This window comes from Morus notabilis, unplaced genomic scaffold, assembly GCF_000414095.1.
Source record: "Morus notabilis unplaced genomic scaffold, ASM41409v2 Scaffold241, whole genome shotgun sequence".
Lineage (NCBI taxonomy): Eukaryota > Viridiplantae > Streptophyta > Magnoliopsida > Rosales > Moraceae > Morus > Morus notabilis.
Genome location: NW_010358037.1, coordinates 1 through 24,562, shown reverse-complemented (window position 1 = coordinate 24,562; position 24,562 = coordinate 1). Strand labels below are relative to the sequence as shown.

Below are 24,562 nucleotides of genomic sequence, written 5' to 3'. Positions count from 1 at the left end.
TTTGTAATCAATAATTCTTATTTGTATATTATTGGAACTTTAACATTATATAATAATATATGATAGAATGATCGCCTTCTTTCACATGCCTCTTGTATTGTATATACATTTTCTTTTTGTTGGTCCACCTTTTTCTTTAATGGGTTTGTTGAGATATGGCTGAAACTGCACCGAACAAATGCATGGCCCTTTAAGGAAGAAGATATAAAGCTGTGGGTGCTTTCAGGTTCAATGTGATATATATATATATATATATACACACACATAATACGTTAGTTTACCGATTCATCCTAAAAGATTAAGGTATTATGAGGCGGGTCAACAATAATTTTATATTTTAACACTCCCTCTCATGTATAGGTAAATTAATTGACAAGTCTAACACATAAATATTTAAACCTGAGATACCATGTTAATTTATTAATCCATCTCAAAAGCTTAAACTATTAAGAAGTTTACTAACAATAATTTTATACTTTAATTATATATATATATATATTTATATTTATATATTATCTGTATGTTGGTATATACATATGGTGTTTGAATAATGCAAGGCAAAAACATACCTCATTCACATGCCTATGGAAAGAAAAAGGCCAACTTTTCATTCCAAAAGCGAAAAATAAGCTATCTATAGTGGTTGCTTCGAAGCTTCATGTCGGATCTTAAAAGATTCAATCAATTATAACCCGATGATAAATCTAGAGTAAGATTAAGTGAAATTTTCATTTTTTTAAGTTGAGAATTTAAATTAAAAAAATGTAGCAAAAAATTTGAGAATAAAACGGTCTGCCTGAAAATATTTAATAATATTATCTTTGTCGTGAAATAAATTGCATGGATGTGTAATATGTTTCCCTGTCTTACAATTGAGTGATCCAAAATCCCATCCACGTACATCTTTGACTTTCACACTACCCATAATGGCCCACAACCATTTTTCTAAAGAAGCGGACTCAGTGAGGATGTCCCACAATATAATTGGGTTGGGCTAATGCTTCCACTCATGCCAAACTTCGAACACATAGGCCCGCCCAACAAACGCTACCAAATGAACATGAGTAATTTTTACAATGATACCATTAAGGATTTTTAAGTCCCACTTTAACTTATTAAATTTTATCCCTTTGAGTAAGTAATAAGATAGATTATTATCGATAATTTGACAGATGTCATTAGCGGCAGGTCTCCGGTCACCAACAACAGACGTAATTTGATAGATTACTGTCTAAAATTTAACAAATTATTATCTATAATTTAATAGATTATTATCAAAGAGTAGCCTAAAATGGTGGAACTTCATAAAGATGTGTTTAAGAGTCAATTTTTATAATTTTCTCAATGAACATGCTTCGGCTCGTGTTCTTGTTTTTTCAGCTATTTTGAATCTGGTTCAGGCGTTCCCTAATCTTTCCTTTGGTTGGATTTAGAATTTTTGAGCTGGTAAGAGTTGCACAATGGGCCCTTTCTTCAGGGTCTTCTGATTCTTTGGAGGTGCTCAGGCGTTCCCTAATCTTTCCTTTGGTTGGATTTAGAATTTTTGAGCTGCAAAATGGGCCCTTTCTTCAGTGTCTTCTGATTCTTTGGAGGTGGCTCCCTCTGACTCTACCATGATTTGATGAACAATCTACATTCACATGATTGTTCAATACTTGATGGAGTGATGATTGCAGGTTCTCTTCGATAAGGTCTTAAATTCGAGTCAGTTCCAATGTAGTAACTAAAATGCATATGCAATACACTTTATGGAGAACTCACATCCCACATGTATATTTAATGTCTCTTCAAATTTATCTGAATACACCGTTCTCTATTCTTATAACTCGGAAAAAAGAAAAAAGACTACTTCAATAAGTCATCTTTGGTGCAACACTCTACAATATAATGCTGAGTTTGTCTCTCTTATTTACAGTTACTTTTAATCTTATATGAGCTGTTACACATTTACTGTGACTTGGAAAATAACTACTCTTGATTTTCCCTTTCATTTGCTTAGAATAGGGAAGTTAAGAGATTGGTGACTACATGAAAGAAAACCAAACAGAGAGCAAGACAATGATGAATATAGTGGCTTACTTGTGTTTTGAGGAAAATCCATTTGTGTAATTTCAAACAAGCTCAATCTGATTATAAATCCCATTTCCATTCTCTGTTGAAGAATCTGGTGTGCGGCTTTTGATAAAAAAGCAACAAGCAATTGTGTCGAGCACAATTATGATGGAATATAGATAAGCAATCAACAATCCCTCCAAAGCAATGGACAGACTTGGCCTTTGATGAGGTCTTACAAGCCTGAAGCAGAACAAGGCCTCTACAGAAGCAAGGCCCAAATTGGTAAGGAAAGCCCAAAAGATCAGAGCCATTGAATTCTTTCCCTTTCTCAACAAGTAAGCTCTGTATATGGCTTTACAGCCAGAACAATTCTCCATTCCTGCCACAACCAAAGCCAAGTTGCAGAGAAGTATTATGTTGGTCACAAAGGCATAGAGAAAAATTCCACAAACTGTTCGGAAAATGGCGGTGAAGAATCCGAAAGAGCCAAGGGAATGAATGATTATCAAGAGGAGGAAGGTGGAGGTTATGTGGATGGAGATGCAAAGAATTATGTTGAGGAGGTGTGTTAGGAGGAGAGGCCTGTAGAGGGACAAGAAAGAGAGAGAGGTTGCTTGAGAAGATGCTAATTTGTGGCGATTTATTACCGACGCTTTCGCGATGAGAAGAGAGGAGAGAGCAAAGGGTATGACGAAGATTGAGGGAGAAATGAAGGATCGAGAGAAGTGGTCATGGCTCAAAAACAAGCTGAATTTTGACGAGGCAGAAGAGCTGAAAAGGGGCTGCGAGATGAGAACTGAAGACGAGAAGGGAAGCACAAGAAGAACTGGGGTTGTGGTGAAGTAATGAAAATGTTTAAGAAAAGTTGAGACTGATTTCCTCATGATTTTTTCTGTTCTCTCCATTGGATCGGACGGGAATTCTTCCACCATCTTGGGGAGATTTTAATATGTGAATTTGTATGTATGAATTTGGAAACTAGAGAGAGAGACAAATATTGAAATCTTTCACCTAGTTTTCCAAAATTTCAACTACCAAAAACTAAGCACTAAAAACTGCCAAGATACAGGTCTTTCTTTATCGTCAAAGCTTAAATATGCAAGAAGATAAAACAGCACTCTTTTGTAAAAAGGTCATAAGAATTGTACTTCGTTACTTCTCTTGGAGTGACGCAAGCAAAGAAAAGAAAATCTAGTTTTGATGGCCGTGAATATTCCTCCTTGTCAAGTGACTAATCCAAATATATGTGAAAAGTATTTAGTGGGTAATACGTAGATTTCCACGTAGAGTATGATGAATTGATTAAGCTTCAAACTTATCTTGTATAGTTGTATTGGTTCGACGGCGTTCATGCTTTAAAGGAGTAATTATCAAGTAGGGCCCATAAAAGTTTAGAGGATGCACAAAGACCACGTATGTCATTAGGAAGTTTAACAAGTGTTTATGTAAGACATTTTATGAAATATCATCCATGGAAACTCTTCTTCCTTTAATTGTGATAATCTATCCAAATACTTATCTTATGGAAAATCTATTCACTTCTTTAAATATCAAATGTCAGTCTCTATATATTTATTTTGTTTTTTTTTTCCTTGACCTTTCCTCTAAGTAATTACTATTATTTTGGGTTTCAATGCGTTATATATTTTTTCTCAGTTTCTCGCAAAGATTATTTTTCCATTATTATTATTCTTTACGGAAAACAAAATTGTATATATGAATGTTTTTTGAATTTTTAAATTAATTAGTTGCGACTTTTTTTGATATTTTAGGAACACTGGTATTTTATGCTTAGTAGTCGTCGAATTTATATTAAATATGGTCAAAAGTCAAATTAAATTAAAAAATAATACATATTTAACAGCTGCTAAGCAAGGAACACTGGTGTTTCTAAAACACTAAAAAAAAGTCCCTACTAATTAGCTTAAGAATTCAAGGAACATCGATGCTCCTAAAATATAGAAAACACCAGAAAAATTCCCTAATTAGTATAGTCTGATATGAATATGATCTAGATACAATTTTATTTACCTACTTCATAAACAAAAGCTTCTTAGACATATTTTCACAAGTTAGGGAACAATAAAAGAAATGGAGAAGTGCTTCTACTTGATTTCTATTTGAGAGATTTTCTGGTATGCTTGACGTACTGATAGGTTATGTTTTTCTAACCGTTAGATCTGCATACTTTTTAACTTTTATGTTATTTATTTTACGTGATTTTATATAAATCTTACGGATAAAAAACTTGATTTATTGGTATGTTAGCATACCAGAGAAGATCCCTGTTCACTTTTTAGAAGAAAAAGAGAGGGCGTTCTGTTTATAAACGGCGTCGTTTCTATGAAATCTCTACTAGAGGGGGCAACGTGTGCCTATTCCACAACGGCGCCGTTTGTGCGCTTCGTACTTCAGTTCAGCCCCCAGAACTGACCAGCTCACAGGTCATAGCGATAGAGAGCCAACCCAAGAATTCCGTTGTCCCTATTTTCTTGTTTGGGTTCCGAGAAACCGTCAGAGAAAATCAACCTTCTTTGTCTTCTCGATTAATTCAGCGGTTTGGCGCGATTGCAAAGGTGAGATTTCCTTTTTTCTCTTTTCCATTTTCTTTCAATAATCAGAGCAATTGGAAAACTTATTGAGATACGAAACTGATATTTCTCTGATTTATCGGCATCAAAACACCAATTTAGTAAAGATCTAGCTAAAAATGGTTATTTTCTATTTCTCTTTTATGATCGATGCGCAAAATATTTCTCTTCATATGAATATTTTTTTTCCCTTAGTTTGCTACAGAGTTACCAGTTGAGAGAAATCTTAGTTTTGTATAGTTTGAGATTACTTTAACAATTATACTGTTTGAGGATTTTTTTTTCGTTTCTTTACTGTATTTTGTTTTTGCTCTAGTCTAGTTACGATGTCTGCAAAACCAAGTCAAATTTGCTTTCTAAATTTCTGAAAAACAAAAGTGAATTTCGTATTTAAACTTCCATTCTCGGATTTATTTGAATATGCATTGCTCTAACATGTTGTTTTGTGTTACTTTGTTCTTGATCTTGCGCCTTTAGGCTTCTACTTTTATTTACATTATTGTTTTTGCCTTGTACATGTCTGATTCTTGATCTAAATCAGTTTGTTTAAGACTTGACATTCTTGGGCATGGCTACAAGGCGCAATGTTCAATACAGCCGTCTTCGAAATGATGAGGATTATGATGGTAATGCGACGCAATACGACCCTCGGTTTGACTACACGCCGAAATCCTTCGATAGAATCCCCTGGAAATCCCTCGTCCTTGCTCTTTTCCTCCTGTTTCTTGGATTAACCCTTCTCTTCCTTGCGTATTTCATTCTTACTGGTCACATGGGAGGAGAGCGGTCCCAAGGTTATGGCCTCTTAGCTTTGGGGATTCTCACCTTTCTTCCAGGTATGAAAACATTTTTCCTTCTTTTTCTTGGTCAGTTGTGCTATAGATAATGTGGGTTAGTTTGGTATTGTTTTTGGAGTCTCTAAGATCACTGTGTACATCAAATGATGCAAGTTGCGTGTTTGGTAGAGTGCACAAAAATACTTTGTATGCACACTAATGCACCTTTACCGTTATTTTAAGAGGCTAGATTAGTAAAAATTAGTGCTTCTTTCACCCGCAGCAATCCCGAATTATGTAACAGTAACTTATCAAAACGTAACAAGCTATAGATAATGGGTAATCATTCATTATCTCATATGAACGCGGAAATTTTGTGATGGAAGGCTTTTTGAGTAAACTAATCGCTTGAATGGTTAAGCAATAAAACAGCCTCATAAACACCACGATCATATATCTGCTGCAATTATTTCTTTTTGCAACCAGTGATATTGTCACTGTGCCACCGGTTTCCACCACAACCACCAATATCATGATATCACCATATTTGTCTGGCATAATCCCTGTAGAATGTTCTACAACCGCGCTGCTGTGATCTTCGATGAACCAGGATCAATCCATAACTATTTTGGATGGTAGAACTAAAAGGACTTGAATCACCTGTCTAATTTTGGTGTCCAAAATGGTGTCTAACCAACCATATCATGCCATGTGACTTAAAAGGTGCGTTTGGAATTGGTTTTAAAATGATTTTGTTTTCGATAAAAAGTAAAAATAAGATTGTTTTAAAAATCACTCTGGAACCGATTCTGAAATTGCGTTTAGTTGATTTTTTAAGAGATTGTTTTGAGTATAATAAAAAAGTGAAACTGTGTTTATTAATTAATATATTATAATATTATTGATAAGTACTAAAAAATGAAAATAGAAAAGTGAAAATAACTTTCAACTGTTTTCTAATTCTTTCACAAAAACCATTCTCACTGTTTGCGTTTTCAAAATATTTACTAAACAAACGTCATTTCATTTTCATTTTTATTTTTTACTTCTCGAAATATGTGAAAACTGTTTTAAAAAAGGGTTCCAAACGCGCACAAAGAGTTTGAAATGTTCTTTAATTCAAGTTTTCATGCTTGTTCATTGATGTGGTAAAACGTGTTGGTTAGACAGCTGATCTAGAGCCCAAACTAAAGCATCTTGCTCTTGTTTCTTGCGGGCGTGTTTTTCTTGTTGACCCGCGTTTAGCTTTTTCTTTATACGGTGTTAACCAAGCTACTATCAAAGTTTGTGCAAATGGAACACGAAGCTATATTTAATGGCTGAATTTATTTAAGCCGTTCATTTCATACACGTTCCTCAACTTGTGTCTGCAGGCTTTTATGAGACACGGATTGCGTATTATGCCTGGAGAGGTGCCCAAGGATATCGCTTTGCTTCCATTCCTGATTATTAGGAATGTGTTTCTATTGTAAACTCCCTCGTCGTTGTAACTTGTACGTTTGCTTGTTCTCCTGTCCCGTATATACCCATTGTTTTGCTGCTGCTTCTTTCTTTCTTTTTTTGTTTTGGCTCCAAATAATACACAATGTTTTGCTTAGCTTTGCATCAAGATCTTTATGTAGAAACACGTGACATATTTGTAATCCGTTTGCTTAGCTTTAGCCCTCTATACAGGCTCTGAAGTGGGAAATTATGTGGGAGTTTTTACTGAACAGATCACTGATATTGCAATTTGAGAATCTGTGACATGTGATGTTGTTGGTTTATGCAAAGAAACTATTTGTTGATTTGGAAGAAAGCTGTTCTTTCAAAATGAATGCCCTTTATTGTTTAACCGTTTCAAGTAAGAAGACTTTGAACCCAATCATTTTTACAGTATTTTGTACCTAAAATATAATTTTAGGGAGAAAATACTCGTATGTATGCTAAGACCAGGAGACAGGAGTGGCCCAAAGTCCAGGCAAAAACCAGTTTCCTGAGGCGTTATTTTAAGGGACGTTTATTTCATATATATTCGTCCTGATTCTGAATCATGATTCATGGTTCTTTACAGTATTTTCTCTTATAAAAAATATATATAAAACGAGAATGATTTTGAATCATGATTCTGAATATATAAACCAGACTCTATTCCTGTATAGTTGTTACACTTCCGTTCACCAGTTTGTTAAAACCCACATAACTTGCAAAACTTTTGGTTTAAACCCCAAAGTTTCAAAACGACACAATTGAACGCAGAAACCAAATCAGCCCAGAGTTTATGGCTCTGTCTATTTTAAGTTTTGTAAGAAGTGATAGTTTAGTTGTTATACTTTTGTTTTAGACCGATTAATCCTTGAACTTTTTTTGTTTTTGTTATTTGTGCGTGCGTGTTTGTGTGTGTGTGTGTTTTTTTTTTTAAGTGTCTAATTGATGATAAATTTTTGAGATTTAACACTATTCACTTGTTCATTGTGTAAATTCAATTTTTACCAAAAAAAAAAAAAAAGGTCACATGATGAGTAAAATTTTATAATTTTCAAGGATTCTCGAGTCAAGGGGCATTGAAAAGAATATTTAGCACCATATCCATTAAACTCAAACCATCCATCATAGTTTACGGTAAGAGAAACTGTCAAAAATATTAAAGTTAAAGAATTGATCTATACATATTAATAAGTGTAAATAGATACCGATCAATGAACAGTATATTTCAACCGCGTTTTGGTTGAAACGCTCGTTTTTTTTTTTTTTTGGTTTTTTTTTTCTCTTTTTTTTCCCTCTTTTAATTTTATCCAGAAACTTCATTTTTCTTTCGGTTTTTTTACCTTAAACTTATTTATTTCTTCACGTTGGCTCTTTTTTATCTTTTTTTAATAATTTTTCCATTGAAACTTTATTTTTTTGTTAGGTTCTCTTTTGCTCTAAAACATATCTATTTCTTCATTTTAGTCCTTTTTTATTATTTTTTATTTTAGTATATAAATTTTATTTTATTTTTCATTTTGATTCCTTTTATCCTAAAATTTATTTATTTTAATCCTTTTTTGACTCATTTTTTTTTTATTTTTCCCTGAAAATTTATCTTTTTTTTTGTTTTGGTCTATTTGCCCTAAAATTTATTTATTTCTTCATTTCAATCCTTTTCTGATCCCTTTTCACATTTTTGTCTTGGAATTTTTTTTTTCTTTTATCCTAAAACTTATTTGTTCACATTTTGGTCTTTCTTTTACCCCTTTTCATATTTTTGCTGTGAAACTTCCTTTTTCATTGTGGTTCATTTTGCCTTAAAACTTATTTAATTTTATATTTTTTTTCTTGCCCTATTTTTTTTTCCATTTTAGAATTTTATATTCAAATGTCATATGCTTTTAATAATAATACGATAATTAAAATTTAAAACATGAATTACTCCCTACGTGCAAGGCACGTGGAGTTCAACTAGTTTATTTTAAAAAAAAAAAAAAACAATTATGACAATGCTTATAGTTGAACACTAATGAAGTCAATAACCCTGCCAAGATAATGTGTTTTTGTAAAGCATGAGAGAATGGGCAGGACAATCACAAAATGACGAGATTTATATTTTTTTTGAGAAAATAAGTAAACTCACGATTTAAATGTAATGTTTTAAGATTTTTACCTTTTTCTCTTAATTAATACATTTTTTACTAATATAATTCTTTAATTAAAGGGTATTAATCAAGTGTAAAGAGAAAAATTTAAGACCCATACATTTAAAGGGGGTATTTATCTCATTTTCTCAAATTTTTTCCTTTTGTTCCTCTAAAGAGTTTTATATTTCCCTAAGTTTATAGAAAAAAGGGAAAAAAAAGTGCAAGTTGTCTAAATGTTGGGTGAATTTAATTTTCAGATCTTATCGAAACAAATTTCCACAAGTTTACGGGAAAAAAATAAAAAATAAAAAATACAAGTTTCCTAATAATTGTTTATATTTATTTACAACTCACAACTCAAATTCTATTATTATAGCGTTTTTTCTCATAAAAATTTAAATTCAAATTTTTGTCATTTTTTTACACATATACAACTCAACTTCTTAATTTCAGTTGCCAAATAAATATACTTATGCCGACATTAGAAACAATTTCGTTTTGGGAAAGAAATCCTTAGGCCTTGGTTTTTAAGATATTGACAAATATGGCAGAAGCAGGAGGAGTTCGAACCAAGCTCCGTGGTATAGTTGGATTGCGAGAAGAAAATAAATAAAACTCGAAAAACTCGTCCAAAAACATAACTATTAGGATTAACCAAAATGAAAAAAAAAAAAAGACTAATGTTTTGGCGACTTGAACTTTTCTGCTTCAAAGTTTTGAAAGTCATGGACATTTAAATGGAAAACTGACTATACATTGACAAGGCAAATACGAATGAAATGTTAATATGTGATGCTTTATTGTTTTACGTGACAAATTTATACCAATTGCCTCAGTCATTTGTTAATGACTTCTTTTGTTAACTTTCCGTGTTTATTTAAAATCTTTATGTAATTTTTCATTAACTTCATATAACTTTTTTTTTTTAAACAACTTGTCTATTAGAGTTTAAATGATTTTATAGGATGTGAAAAAGGGGTTCTCTGGTGATGAAACAAATATTTACGTTTTTTTTTTTTTTTTTTTTTTAAGAAATAGACCATTTAAAAACATTTGGCCAACTTAAATTAGTTCAGCTAAAAAGTTATGAAAATTTTGGGGATAACCATAAAGATCTGAATGGAAAATATTACGTTAAATTGATTCGGCAAAGGTAGAAAAAGTTCAATAAGACATGCTACATTGTTCTACGTGGCAAATTTTGATTAAATGTAAATTTTTGAATCAATTATCTCATGGAATACACTAATTAATTCTTTCGCAAGTTTGTTTGTTAATTTTCTAAAATTACCTGTAATATATTGCGTAAACTATCATTAACTTTTCAAAAAATTTCATTTTGTTTAGTTTCTATACTTGTTTAAACTTCTTAGATAAATTTTTTCGTTCATCGATTAAATTTCTATAATTTTTCGTAATTTTATAAATCAATTATCTCATTGAACAGCGTATGCTTCACTAATTAATTGTTTCGCAAGTTCAACCAAAAAAAAAATAATTCTTTCACAAACTTTATGTTAATTTTCTAAAATTAACTTTAATTTATTGCATAATCTATCAATTATCATTAGCTTTTTTTTTGAAAATTTTCATTATGTTTAGTTTCTTTACATGTTTAAACATCTTATAGAAAGTTTTCGTTGGTCGATTATTATTATTATTTTTGTAATTTTGGGACTAATTATAAATATCTAAATGGAAAAATATTATGGTAATTTAATTTGGAAAAGATAGAAATATTACAATATTAAATGTTATATTGTTCTACATGACAAATTTCAATTGAATATTAATAGCTGAATTGGTGTTTCAGTTTGTCTTATTAAATAACTTATTCTCCGGTACTTTAATTCTTTACGCAACTTTCCGTTACCGCGCAATCTTTCATCACCTTTTGTAATTTTTTAAATGTTTGTTCATTTTATCGATTTAAATTTTTAATTTTAAATTTTTACAGTAAAATTTTTTTAAAAAATATCACATTTTTTTTATTATAATAAAAAATTTTTTTAATTTTAAATTTTTACAGTAAAAATTTTTTAAAAAATATCACATTTTTTTTATTATAATAAAAAATTCTCATAAAATGTCATTTTAATTTAAATTAAAAACTTAAATCTACGAAGTGAATGAGACCTAAATTCGCTAAATAAATTTTCCGTTATTCAGTTGACATTCCATAGTTTTCACAGCTCTTTACCTAATTTAATTTGAAAAAGATAGAAATATTACAATAAACAATGCTATATTGTTCTTCGTGGCATATTTCAATTGAATATTAATAGTTGAATCAGCATTTCAGTTTGTCATCGTTAATGGTGCGCATCAGTTTTGGAATTCAGCATATTTTTCCCCTCCAATACAAAATCTCCAACGCGAATGAAGCTGTCCCTGGCGTGGAATTTCTTATCCTCAGTTATAAAATTACAAAAATAGTACAAAAAGAAAATACAATATCAGAAAAAGGAAACTAGATCCTTTCTCAAAAACAAAAAAAAAAAAGAAAAAGAAAAAAGAAATTAGAAGGATGCAATAACAATATGAGGACGTTGTGTTCGAAGATGGATTAATTTTACAGATGCCTTTTCGTCTAATTTCGTCTATGAACTTAACAGAAATGCTCACTTGGCACTAATATTAAAATATCAAAGCATAATTATGAACAAAATATTCAAAAAACAATTAATTTAAAAAAAAAAAAACTTAACATTTTCTAAAAAAAAAAAAAAAAAAAAAAAAAAAAAAAAAAAAAGCAAATACTTTTAGCTGCTCTCATCACCGAACCAAGCATTGCTTTTAAATTTCTATGTTCTATTTTCACCAAGAATCTAATAACACAATCCATGTTTTTCTTTCAGCTTCAATCAAGCACATCCATTTCTTAAATGCCAAAACAATGATTGTATATAAATTTTCAAAATCTCCCTTCTCACCTTGCCGTCAAGCCTACCTCCACCACGGCCTCGCAATCCGGCCAAACCTCATGCACCTCCCTTCTTGCCACTCTAGAGCAGCCCTGCGCAGCAGAACCCTGGATCGCCGAAGCCCCCTTCCCCCACTCCTCGCCGGCATGAGGCTAGCGATGGACTTTGCCATGGGCTGGCGATTGATTCGCGACGAGCCATCTTTCTTAGTCCCATTATCAAATTTGGACTTTGCTACTGATAAATTTGAACATTCAGATGAAGTCTTGAATATTGTGAATATTAGGATTTTGGATCATGGATTCTAATGAATAAGAGGCGTTTGTACTGATTCTTTTATGGTGTTCTTGAATATGTGAAGGGGTTTTGTTTTTGGATCATTGTTTTTGAGGGCTGTGCTTTCCATAGTGAAGGGGTTTTTTTTTTGTCATGGATTGTTTCTGGTTAAGAATGGGCCTGAGGTTGGAGACGATGATTAGAGATTTCTCTTTTTGTTTTTTGTTTTGTTTTTCTTTTTTAATGTTAAGGTTTTTTTATTCCTTTTTTCATTATTTTTGTAATAGTTAATCTTTTGTTGATATATAATTAGAATTTAATATTTGTAATTAAACTCTTATAGCATGCCAACGAATCAAATAATATTATAAACGGAAGTGGATTAAAGGGATAAATTGATCAGTTTTTCATATCAGCCGTAATTAAATATAATTATTTATAAAATTTTTTTATTATAATAAAATTTTAATTTTAAACTCGAAATAAGTGGAATAAAGGAACTCTTGTTTAAAAAAATTAAGGGGCATTTAAAAATATAGTAGATTCGTCAGGGGCATTTACGAAATTAATCCTTCGAAGATCAACGTCTGATAAGAGAGAGAGAGAGAGAGTGCTAGAGAGAGAGGCTTGGGAGGAGAGAAGGAGAAGAAGTTAGAGCACCAAATCGCTGTCGCCTTCCGCCGTTTCGCTTCGTCTCCGGTGACCACAAATTCGCGTAATTTGCTTCTGGTTAGGCTTTTAACTGCCGTAATTTTTTCCTTTTGGTTTCTCTTTTTCAGATCTGTACGAATCTAATCTGTTATCGCGGTCGAAATTTCTGATCGAAATATCAAGTTTTCACTTCTTTTTTGGGTGCCGAATCTCATATGTTCTCTTGCTTCTAAACGATACTAATCTGAAGATTTTTTGCATTGATTTCTTCTTTTTAGGCTTTGGTTTTTGTACGATGGTTGTGGCTTTTTATTTTTATTTTTTATTTTAAGAAAGTGATTTACCTTACACTGTTGGTGGTGTAAAGTCATTAGAAAGAAAGCGGCCATGCAAATTTTGAGGTATGGGACTTTGTAGATCCTGAAAGAACACGAGTTTAATGATTCAAAGAGAAATTGATAAGCGCGAAATTAAAGTTTGCATATTTACGCGGTCTGTGAGACGAACAATCTAAAGCTCAAAAGAATTCTTTGAATCGAAACTTTTATTCTTCTTATTCTTCTTCCGCTTCTTCTTTTTTCCCCTAAAAAGGGTGAAACATACACAAATCTTGTTTGTCTTTGGATTCATGTTTGTTTGTGCATGTGTGTGTGCTTCATTTGCTTTTTTTGTCCCCCTCATTTTAACATCTTGTGCCACAAGCATGGCTTTAGTATGTTTTCTGTAAATTCCCAAAATTATTCCAATTTTTTTTCCCGGTATTTTTGCTGTAAAAAGTTTGTTACTTGAGATGCCCTTTTCAATTTTATAATTCTTGTACTAAATCCCTTATATGATGAACGCGTTTTTGTGAATTCTATTTTTTGGGTCTTCTACAATCATGTCTATATATATAGTATATGCAGTGATTACACATTCTATTTATGTTGATCTGAATTTAATGATTATGCCTTTAGGTTATAAAAAATGGATGGATCAAGTACCCGAGGTGGTGGGAATGTTGATATGATGTTACAAAATTACAAGCTTGGGAAAACACTTGGTATTGGATCTTTTGGTAAAGTCAAAATTGCAGAGCATGCATTGACCGGTCACAAAGTGGCTATCAAGATTCTTAACCGGCGCAAGATCAAGAACATGGAAATGGAAGAAAAAGGTTAGACTAATCTTAAGCAAAAGGAAGAACAAGGTGACCTTCTCGTTTTCTTAGATGGTGGTCCAGTCTGTATGACACGTTCATGATTGGGTCTTGGTTTTTCTTCTTGAACCAAATAATGTCTGGTTTTGATGTTTCTTTTTTTTTTTTTCTTTTTTTTTTGGCGGGGTGGGGGGGTGTAAATTTTTTTGTTGTTTTTCTTATGTTTGTGTATCTGGTTTAGTTGATCGTAAGTGGCTTATTTGTTTTCCTTTTCATTCTTTTTACCGGAAATATTGTGCAGTGCGGAGGGAAATTAAAATATTAAGACTGTTTATGCACCCCCACATTATCCGACTATATGAGGTCATAGAAACACCTACAGACATTTTTGTTGTGATGGAGTATGTCAAGTCTGGAGAGCTTTTTGACTATATTGTGGAGAAAGGTAGGCTGCAGGAGGATGAAGCTCGTAACTTTTTTCAGCAGGTAATTATGAGTAGTTTTCTATTATAGATTTCACGTGGCATTTATTTCCTCATCTCTGAATGAGTTATAATAGCTCGATCATTTGCATGACACAGATAATTTCTGGCGTGGAGTACTGCCACAGAAATATGGTGGTTCATAGAGACCTTAAGCCTGAGAATTTGCTTTTGGATTCCAGATGCAATGTGAAGATTGCTGATTTTGGTCTGAGCAATATTATGCGTGATGGTCATTTTCTGAAGACTAGTTGCGGAAGCCCAAACTATGCCGCACCAGAGGTATGTAATTTCTGGTGTTATGATTGGAAAGGTGTTTTAAGTTTTATTTAGTAGGAAATTTGATTTTATTAAATTTGATTTTATCTTCATTGAGTCTCCAAAGTAACGTTTTGTGTCATTTGTTAGGTTATATCAGGGAAATTGTATGCTGGGCCCGAAGTAGATGTCTGGAGCTGTGGTGTTATATTGTACGCCCTTCTTTGTGGCACCCTTCCCTTTGACGATGAAAACATCCCCAACTTATTTAAGAAAATAAAGGTATTGCTAGATGTCTAGATCTATTATGATTGAATTTGTTATATCGGCTCATATAATCTGTAAATGATAGTAGAATTCTGTGGTTAACAGTGAGCCGCAAATTAATCTGAGTGATTAGTAGTTAATACTTGGTAGTTCATGAATGACAGTCCTTTTCACCCTGATTAGCATCTACTCATGGAATGAATTTACTTATTCGGACGACTTCTAGAGTTATGAACCTTTTCTTTGTTTCTCTGTAGATTTGTTTTGTATACGTCCATCTTCCCATTCTTTTGTCCCAAGTCGAGAACACTTTATTTTCTACCTTTTATTTTTTATTTTATTATTTTCCTCTCTGTCCATTGCTGATTAATTTCATCTCTGCTGTATATTTATGGAGTTTGATTGTCAACTGAACCTACATAATATGTCTTCAGGGTGGGATATACACTTTACCGAGTCATTTATCACAAGGTGCAAGAGACCTGATCCCAAGAATGCTTGTGGTTGATCCAATGAAGAGAATGACCATTCCTGAGATTCGCCAGCATCCATGGTTCCAGGCTCATCTTCCTCGTTATTTAGCTGTGCCCCCACCAGACACTGTGCAGCAAGCAAAGAAGGTTTGACATGGGCTTACAATGTCAATTGCAGTTTTGATTTTCTTTGATATCGGACATATGTGATATACATTTTTGCTATATATTTGTGTCTGTCTGTGTATATTGCCAATACACTCTTAATGAAAGTTAGCAATTCCCAATTTTTTATTACACAACCTTTTTCTTTGGTATATAATTTCTATAGGCTTTATTTACGTTGACTTTTAATTCAGACCTAATGCTTATGACTCTGTTCTCTTGTAGATAAATTCTGCTTTCTATATCGGTCATTCTCGTATCTCGTCTTTTCAATCATTTCCATGCTTCATGCAGATTGATGAAGATATCCTTCAGGAGGTGGTTAAGATGGTGGGATTTGACAGGAACCAACTGATTGAATCTCTTCGCAACAGAGTACAAAATGAGGTTTGGACCTTTGAAACTAATTTATAATATGTTTCCAAACTTTTGTCTCATTGCTTGCAACTTATTTCAGGGTACTGTTGCATACTATTTGCTATTGGACAATCGGTTCCGCGTCTCCAGTGGCTATCTGGGGGCTGAATTTCAGGAAACTATGGTATGTTCTTCTCTGTTATTTTTTTTATTGAACTTTTTCTTGATAAGGTTACTTTTTACTTTTTCTATTGCCTGCTTTTTTCATTCTTGGACTATTTAAATGGAATAAAAGTTATGCTGATGCTCATGTTTAACTATAAAGTTAGGCATCCACGTATGAGGGACTAGTCCCTTTGAGGGATTACTGCTAAACTCGTGTAGTATGCATATTGTTGACCTCTTTGGAGTCATTTTGAGTAAGACTTGTATTTTATGTTGATAGGAAGGGGGTTTCAATCGAATGCATCCGAGTGAGCCTGCTTCTTCACCGGTGGGGCATCGGCTTCAAGGTTATATGGATTATCAAGGGACGGCTCTGAGACCACAGTTTCCCGTCGAAAGAAAATGGGCTCTTGGACTTCAGGTAAAGTTTTATCTAGTTTTTTTAGTAATTATTAAAGTAGACTTAGGAGTAGGATGCCAACTTGCTATGGTATGTTACGGGATTTGACTTTTTGGCACAAAAGGTCACAGCTTCTATCTCCTTCCTGGCTACTTAAAGAGTAGATTAATGTTTTTATTTGTAGAACAATAAGTTAAATCCATCTGTTGATAGGTCTAAGGAGTTAATTCCATCAATAGATAGATCTAAGGACTCATGTTGAGTTTCGTGGAGGGCACAGGATATACACGGCAGTTCTGGGTTATAATGGCTTGATAAAAGCAAAAGCAAAATGTTTTTCACTGCTTATATAATTTGCTTTCATTTTGACAGTCTCGAGCCCATCCTCGTGAAATAATGACGGAAGTCTTAAAAGCTCTGCAAGAATTGCGTGTGGGTTGGAAAAAGATAGGGCATTATAACATGAAGTGTAGGTGGGTTCCTGGACACCATGACGAAATGATTAACAATGCTGGGCACAGTAATCACTACTTTGGGGATAATTCCTCCATCATCGAAACAGATGGTAGTGTGAAACAACCCAATGTGGTCAAGTTTGAAGTTCAGGTAATGTTTCTGCTACGTTGCTTTTGTTCCTGTAATTTCTATATCTCGTCTTATGGACTAATTACAATCTTTGTCTTGGGATAATTTTGTCGTTCTTGGTGCATCTGGAAATAAAACTTGGATAATGGAAAACTACTATTGTGTTGATTTACTCGATCTAATAGGCCCAACTGAAATGCTAATATAATGCTGACTATTGGTCTTCACAGCTTTACAAGACTAGGGAAGAGAAGTATCTGCTCGATCTGCAGCGGGTCCAGGGACCACAGTTTCTGTTCTTGGATCTTTGTGCCGCTTTCCTTGCGCAACTGCGGGTCCTATGATGTAGCGGAGACGATTTCTTAGATAGTGGAAACTACTGCTACCGATGTGAATAATCAAAAAAAGATATTGCAGTGTATATAATCTATCCTTTGGTTTTGGGTCCTTTTCTTATTGTTATTACCGGTTTTATATGGTAATAGTCGTTCGAACTTCGAACTGATCTTTGACAATAGTACTAGCTAAATTACTCGGTCAAGGGTTATGTCTGTTTGCTCTTGCCCCAATATTTTTCTGGGTTTTCTGAAACTGAATTCCTGCTATATACAGAATTAACCCTTTGAAAGTTTCTTTGCATCTTTATAAGTTATAGTAGTTGTAACTTTCGTTGCAGACTTGCGGTTTGAGTGAGCGAGAAAATCGCTTGTACAGGACAGAGCGGGTGCTATTGGTATACGCACGCATCGCCAAATCTTTCCCATGAAAGAAATGGATGCTCGTATAAATCTGATATTTTAAGAATTAGAGATTCGTTTGTTTTATATATTCAAACTCAAATTATTAATTATGCTACAGTAGTTTTTCTCATAAAAAATTTAAATTTCAATCGTCAGAATTAAAAATTTGAACTTCTAAATGGTTCATAGATAGTTTCAATTTTTACAAAGTAGTGCTTTTGACAGAAGACTGAATGACACCCGTGCTTAAAACTTATGCCTAATTATTTTCCCCACATGATTTTGTAATTTCCAAAATATCAATTTCTAATTGCTTGTTTCCTACCACTGAATTTATTTGTAATTTCCAAAACATCAATTTCTAATTTCTTGTTTCCTACTACCAAATTTATTTGTAATTTCCAAAATATCAATTTCTAATTTCTTGTTTCCTACTACCGAATTTGCTTGCCTACCAAATTTACTTTCCTGTATTCAAACAGTCGAGAAGAGGACACCGGGTCAAACTAACATGAACCTGGCTAAGGACTGCATAATGTTGACATATATTACAACCTTTTGAAATGATGCTCATATGATAACTATACAAAAATGAGGTTACCTTAGGCTTGGCTAAGCCGGAATTTTTAAAATCATTTCAAACCGTTTGGTATTTATCCTCCTTTAAAAATACTTGGGATCTCTTCGCTTGTATCTCTTAGACCCCGTTCATTTCACCGATTTGAGTTTAGAATTTGAGTTTTGCTACACTAAAGAGTTTTCAGAAACATTCACATCTAACTTTTTTGCTACAGTAAAAAGCTCTCACATAAAATTACATTTCAACTCAAATTAAAAAGGAAAATAGTAAAAAATAGGTCAATATGAAAAGTTTAAGAAAGTATATAGGTCAATTTTTAGTTATAGAAATTAATAGGTCATAATTTGTCAAGTTATAGTTCATAACCAGATAAGTTATGGACAAACTCGTCAAGTTATGGTTCATAGCCAGACAAGTTATGGACAATTATGGACAATAACTTGTCAAGTTATGGTTCATAACCAGACAAGTTATGGACAAAAACAGTAATTTTGCCTATTTATTAACTTATATAAACTATTGACTCATTAATTTTAATTCATCTCAAATCTTGATCTATTTTCCTCTTTCTCTCTCAAGTTATGGTTCATAACCAGACAAGTTATGGACAAAAACAGTAATTTTACCTATTTATTAACTTATATAAACTATTGACTCATTAATTTTAATTCATCTCAAATCTTGATCTATTTCCCTCTTTCTCTTAATTAAAAACTCAAATCAGTAAATTAAATGGGCTTTACTATTGCTGGGCCATCTACTTTCAACAAGTCAAAGCGTTCGGTGTGCAACAACATTCATCACCCATTCATGGCATTAACATTACATGACGAACAAAAGTTAAAAAAAGAAAGCAATGGAATTTCTTATTTGCTTAACATATATATATATATATATATATATATTAAGGATTAGCATTGTAAAAATAATTATGAAATCTAAAGTCTTGACATGAATTGGAAAAATGGGATGTTAAAGATGAATCAGTTAACAAAGCAGATGGGTGGAAGATCAAGTGAGCTCCAAAGGGACAGTTCACCATCAGTGCCAAAAGTAGAGGAAGAAGACCCCGCATCATTAGATGTTTTGCGGTCGTCTTCCTCTCTCACTTTCACATCTTCTTTCTTTGCCATCTCGTCTTTGTTGTTCTCTGTGTTGTTGTTGTTGTTGTTGTTGTTACAAGCATTTTGCAGGTTCCTAATTAGTTGGTCAGACCTTCCTGATCTTCCATTCACATTCGCTGCTCCAATCTTCAGCTTCAAGCACTCAGGTATTCCGTTGAAGGCATAGAGCGAGGCCGAGAATTTCCTCTCATATTTCATCCTCTTCATGGCAGCTCTAAGCATAGAAGGCTCGTCCGAATAGGCCTCGGGCTCCATTATCGGCTCCTCTATCTCTTCAGCAATCTCGAAAGGAGAATAGTAACAAGATGATTTAACATCATCCACAAACTGGAAGTCCAAGTCCCTCAGGTCAGTTCCTTGTTCCTCTCCATCATCTTCTTCTCCGTGAGAATTTCCGTACTCCACACTCGAACTCGGCCCTGACCCATCGCTAAAATTGTACTCCAAATCGGCTTCTCTCCCTCTGCAGCCTTCCCTCTGAGTCAAACATGACTCAAAGCTTGATGTCATGTCGTCTATGGTGGCTGCACTAATGTTGTTATTGCCAATCATGTCATTGTTGCTTATGGTGTAATCTTCTGGATCATTGAGGAAATCTGTGAATTGGGTGTCTGAGAAGTCCATTGGTTCCTCCTCTGCATCATGTTGATATTGCTGATGTTCGACGGGAAAAGAAGAAGGAGGTGAAACAGCAGAACTAGTGTTGAGGCTGTTGTTTCTTGCTTTGAGCCTCTGAAGAAGAAGGTTTGTGATCTTTGAAGGAAGAGCCGGGGACGAAGAAGATGACGACGAACAAGGCCAGAAGTTTGTGCGAGTGTTGGCTCCGCGGAGCAGGCAAGCAGCCTCGTCATAGGCCCTGGCTGCTTCCTCAGCTGTGTCAAATGTGCCTAACCAAACTCTTATCTTTTGTATTGTGTCCTTGATCTCAGCCACCCATCTGCCTGATGGCCTTTGCCGCACCCCAACAAAGCGCTTTCGAGCTCTTCGTGCTCCGCCTAGTGCAGCGGCTGCAGCAGCTTCCTTCACCATGTCATCCCAAGCCATGTTTCCCTCACTTGAACTCTTGTCTTCCACTCCTTCACTAGCAGCTTTTCTCTTCCTTGCCATATCTCTTTCTTTTGGTATTCTCAACTTTTGTAACTTTGTTTCTTTTTCGAGGTTCTTCCTTAATCTTTAGTAGATCACTTGAGAGTTTTTGAGTGTTTTCTTTTTTGTTTGTCTGAAGATGGTAAAGTAGTACTTGGAAGGTTTAGATGTTGTGGACCAGCTGGTTCTGTTGGCATGTATATTTATATGGAGGCGAATGAAGATCATGTCAAATTAAAATGCAGCTTTGAAAAGGTCTACTGCAAAGCAATTGTTCTCATTTCTTTGTTTCTTTTTAATTTCGGCTTCATTTGCCATATGGAGTTAAGCAAATTAAATTAATGTTGCTTTGACCTGGCCAAAGATGTCCAGAACAAAACAATAGTTTTTTTTTTTTTTTTAGAGAAAAAAATAATATTAACATGGAAATGCTAGCCTGAATGAGTCATTACTTCTTTTTGTCTAATATTCTTTTCATGGTTTTATGATCTCTCTTGTGGCAATTATCTTTATGAGTAAATAAACCATAGTTGTAATTTATTTTTTATTTTTCTTTTGGTTAGCACAAAGGACGTGGAAGCATTGAACTCATCGCTATGGGAGGAAACTGAAAAGTACATATTGTACCTTTTTCATTGTATCTTCACATGGGATGGAAACACATGTCATTGGTATAAGCAACCAAAATGATTGATTACCCAAGAAGTAAAACAAAACAAGGACTTGTTATTTACTTTTCGGATGCTGCAGAAAGATAGTGCAGTCTTCTATTTGCATGACCATTTCAACATCTATCTCATCATCATCAAGATATCAATTAATAAACATTACAAATGGAAAATCCTATTTTTCTCTATGGAGTGAAGTTATGAGTTATGACTTTATATACTTACATATCAAATTGAAGGGGAAAAACAACAAAGTATGTTAAGCCAGTTTGGTATTCCTTTTAGAGACCCCAAAAATTATGTGTTTCGAAAAAGTGGACAAAAGTGTATGCATTCACGCATGTTATTTTAAGAAGTTAGATGTTTTTGTCAAACTAGGATCGCATATTTGAGAGAAACTTTGCTAAAGTTGGAATGATGATGTATGATTATTTGTAAACATGTTAAAATCTTGCTTTTGGCAATAAATTAGTATGAGACTTTTGCTTACTTTATCGGTAAAGCTTTGTTTTGAACCATCATATTAGTATTAGATTTTATCAGTTTTGCATGTTTTTTTATTTTAATGTGATTTTAGCTAGATTTAAAGTTTAGAAAGTACATTACGGCAGAGTATAAATCTTCTCAAGATACCCCAATGTAAAGGCAGCGGTTATAAATCTTGAAAAGAAATGAACTTTTTATATCCAAGTACTATATCTCTTTCTTGTCCTACATAAAACAAAGCCATTTTTTTAAGAGGCAAAAAATCTTGTACTGTTTTACATAAAAAAATTATACTGAACAAGTCCCTTTCATCTCATAAATAAGATTAAATAAATTGCCTCGGATGATCAAACCAAAAATAGTTCTTTTTCGTTTTGCAGTTGTCTTCAGCGACAAGGCAAGAAAAACGGTTTTTCCAAAGCCCTACAATGAGAATATCCAGACCAATAATATGGCGCTAAGAAATATTTTAATTATATGATCTGCTGAATTTTTTTTCTTTTTAATTTCAAAATCATATTTTAATCCACTTGTTATTGAAGCTCCATTAATTATCTTATTTGTCATAATCTCTCTCTTGATTTATTATCGTCACCCCAAAAAGGTTCAGACAGTGACATTCTTAGACTTTTTCTCAAATTATTGAAATTCGCTCTAGTTCCTACGCAATATAAGGAAGGAATATTCTTATTTTATTTAGCTCGTTGAGTTTGAGTTTTGCAGTATATTTCTTCATTCACCATTGAACAAGCACAGAAAAGTTACATTGGTAGGACTTCAAAAATGAACTGCCGTAAAGATTCTGTTTTCAGCCGTAAGTTTTATAGTAAAAATTGTTTATTGTTTGCTATGCATTTTAACCGGATGTAACGTTCTTCATTCACCATTGAACAAGCACAGAAAAGTTACATTGGTAGGACTTAAAAAATGAACTGCCGTAAAGATTCGGTTTTCAGCCGTAAGTTTTATAGTAAAAATTGTTTATTGTTTGCTCTACATTTTAACCAGATGTAACAATCATAAGTTGACTATATTAATAGGGAAGCTTCTAGTATCAAATTTATGAGCTTATGACTTCCCAAAGAAATATGAGGAGTACAAGATCTCAAAACTAGGAAAATGGTGGATAGAACACAACATTATGGAAGACAAAGTTAAAATGTTTATCCACTTATGACAGAACAAAAGCAACAAACTAAAAATGAAAAAAAAAAAAAGAATAACAGAAGCAAAACTTGTAGAGATTCTAACGGCAGTTATAACAAAAGAAGAGACAAATAAGATTTTTTTGGTTGAAAAAGAGACAAATAAGTAATAACGCTGATAATCTTTCTACTCAGCATTTCTTTGGTTGGTTTTTACTCTCCCTTGAAATTAACCATTCCAATTCCAAATAAAATACTTTTTATACTTAAATAAATAACGCTTATATCATTGTATGTATATAATTAAATATGAGATGAAGAGAGCCATAGGTCAGCATGAGGTTTTTCAATTACTTTCTGTTTGGACTTTGGTATTAAAGGTCAGCAGCAGCATACATTTGAAAGTGATCATAATACTACTAGCGTGAACACTAGTCTAGAATGGCACCTTTTCTATTTTTCTAATTTTATAATAAAAATTTAAACCATAAAAAAATTATTTGCCACATTTTTCTTCTCTGCTGAGTATATTATTCGATTATTCTTAACATTATTAAAGTGAAGAGAATAAAAATACTTGAGAAAACTTTGAATTTTGTCATCGTAGGAACCTGTCAATGGCCATTCTGGAGACTCCACGTGGAGGTCCAGTGCAACATTAAACTTAGTTAGTTGGCAATGCAAAGACAAGAAGGAAACTATAACAAAAACTGTATTCAGATATTACAATACCATTTTCAGATGAGTAAAATTGAAAAGTTTTTCAACAAAGAAGCTTCCCTCAAAGTAAGGGATTAATCAGACGCCATATGTCGTCTAGATTCAAGCATAGCTTCTTAAACCTTTAACAGAATTTATGCACACTGAATTTTTTTTAAAAAAAATAATTAATAAAAAAGACAGTTGTTAAACAGTATTTACTATTATATTTTCAGATTTAGATAAGAATAAAAATGAGTAATAGAATGGCAAAGTATAACAAAAAATAAACAGAAAAAAATAATGAGTGATAAATGATTTTGTCAAACTAGACTGGTTCCAAAACTTAGGAAACCTATTGAACAAGATAGTTTCTGATGAAGTTCTCTTTTCCATGTTTTGAAAGTGCAGGCCTAGAGCAAAATGCGCTTTGATTCCTTAGAATATACACTTCTAGATTAATTCATGTTTGTAAACCCAGCATGACTAAGTTGTGTCAAGAAATTCATTGACAAACTTAGTACGCTGAACATTTCTTCAACATATAGCTATCCATTTGTAAAATCCTTCTTTACAAAAGCTGGGATTAGGAGCTAGGACAACCATAGCCTGTTCGGCATTGCTTCCTAGAAGTAGTTCTCTACTTCTTGAGTCCAAAAATTGCTTCTAAGAAAGACTTTGAAGACGAGATGACGAAATATGGCCTTTCAAGAAAACTATTCTAAGAAAATTTTGAAACTTGTACCAAAACTGCTAATAAGATTTTATAAACTTTATTCTAATATTATTATTGCTTATAAATTTAATTTCGCTGTTATTTTTGTCTCATGAAGCTTCTTTTTTTTTTTTTTTTTTTTTTTTTTTTTTTTTTTAAA

At 33.0% G+C, this 24,562-nt stretch overlaps 4 protein-coding genes across 5 annotated transcripts; 2 read left to right on the top strand and 2 right to left on the bottom strand.

Moving 5' to 3' along the window:
* Positions 1 to 1,555: 1,555 nt before the first annotated feature.
* On the bottom strand, positions 1,556 to 3,119 carry LOC21403821. Its single transcript, XM_010091259.2, has 2 exons — positions 2,080 to 3,119; positions 1,556 to 1,630 (listed from the first exon to the last, which is right to left on the bottom strand). The coding sequence occupies exon 1, from the start codon at positions 2,985 to 2,987 to the stop codon at positions 2,112 to 2,114; it is 876 nt and encodes a 291-aa protein (XP_010089561.1). The 5' UTR covers positions 2,988 to 3,119; the 3' UTR covers positions 1,556 to 1,630; positions 2,080 to 2,111.
* Positions 3,120 to 4,470: 1,351 nt separating this feature from the next.
* On the top strand, positions 4,471 to 7,220 carry LOC112090270 (transmembrane protein 230). Its single transcript, XM_024161149.1, has 3 exons — positions 4,471 to 4,631; positions 5,188 to 5,482; positions 6,796 to 7,220. Exons 2-3 carry the CDS (start codon positions 5,215 to 5,217, stop codon positions 6,873 to 6,875), a joined length of 348 nt encoding a protein of 115 aa, XP_024016917.1. The 5' UTR covers positions 4,471 to 4,631; positions 5,188 to 5,214; the 3' UTR covers positions 6,876 to 7,220.
* A 5,568-nt stretch (positions 7,221 to 12,788) lies between these two features.
* LOC21403819 (SNF1-related protein kinase catalytic subunit alpha KIN10) lies at positions 12,789 to 17,773 on the top strand. 2 transcript variants are annotated; one of them, XM_024161119.1, is made up of 11 exons: positions 12,789 to 12,933; positions 13,826 to 14,025; positions 14,309 to 14,493; positions 14,589 to 14,771; positions 14,898 to 15,029; positions 15,449 to 15,634; positions 15,947 to 16,039; positions 16,110 to 16,193; positions 16,455 to 16,595; positions 16,947 to 17,180; positions 17,390 to 17,773. In XM_024161119.1, the coding sequence occupies exons 2-11, from the start codon at positions 13,836 to 13,838 to the stop codon at positions 17,501 to 17,503; spliced, it is 1,542 nt and encodes a 513-aa protein (XP_024016887.1). In that variant the 5' UTR covers positions 12,789 to 12,933; positions 13,826 to 13,835; the 3' UTR covers positions 17,504 to 17,773. The 2 variants fall into 2 exon arrangements, with proteins under 2 accessions (XP_024016887.1, XP_024016886.1); XM_024161118.1 differs by having other exon boundaries at positions 12,789 to 12,947.
* A 1,689-nt stretch (positions 17,774 to 19,462) lies between these two features.
* On the bottom strand, positions 19,463 to 20,710 carry LOC21403818 (putative uncharacterized protein DDB_G0281733). Its single transcript, XM_010091256.1, has one exon. It carries the CDS (start codon positions 20,708 to 20,710, stop codon positions 19,463 to 19,465), a length of 1,248 nt encoding a protein of 415 aa, XP_010089558.1.
* Positions 20,711 to 24,562: the final 3,852 nt, after the last annotated feature.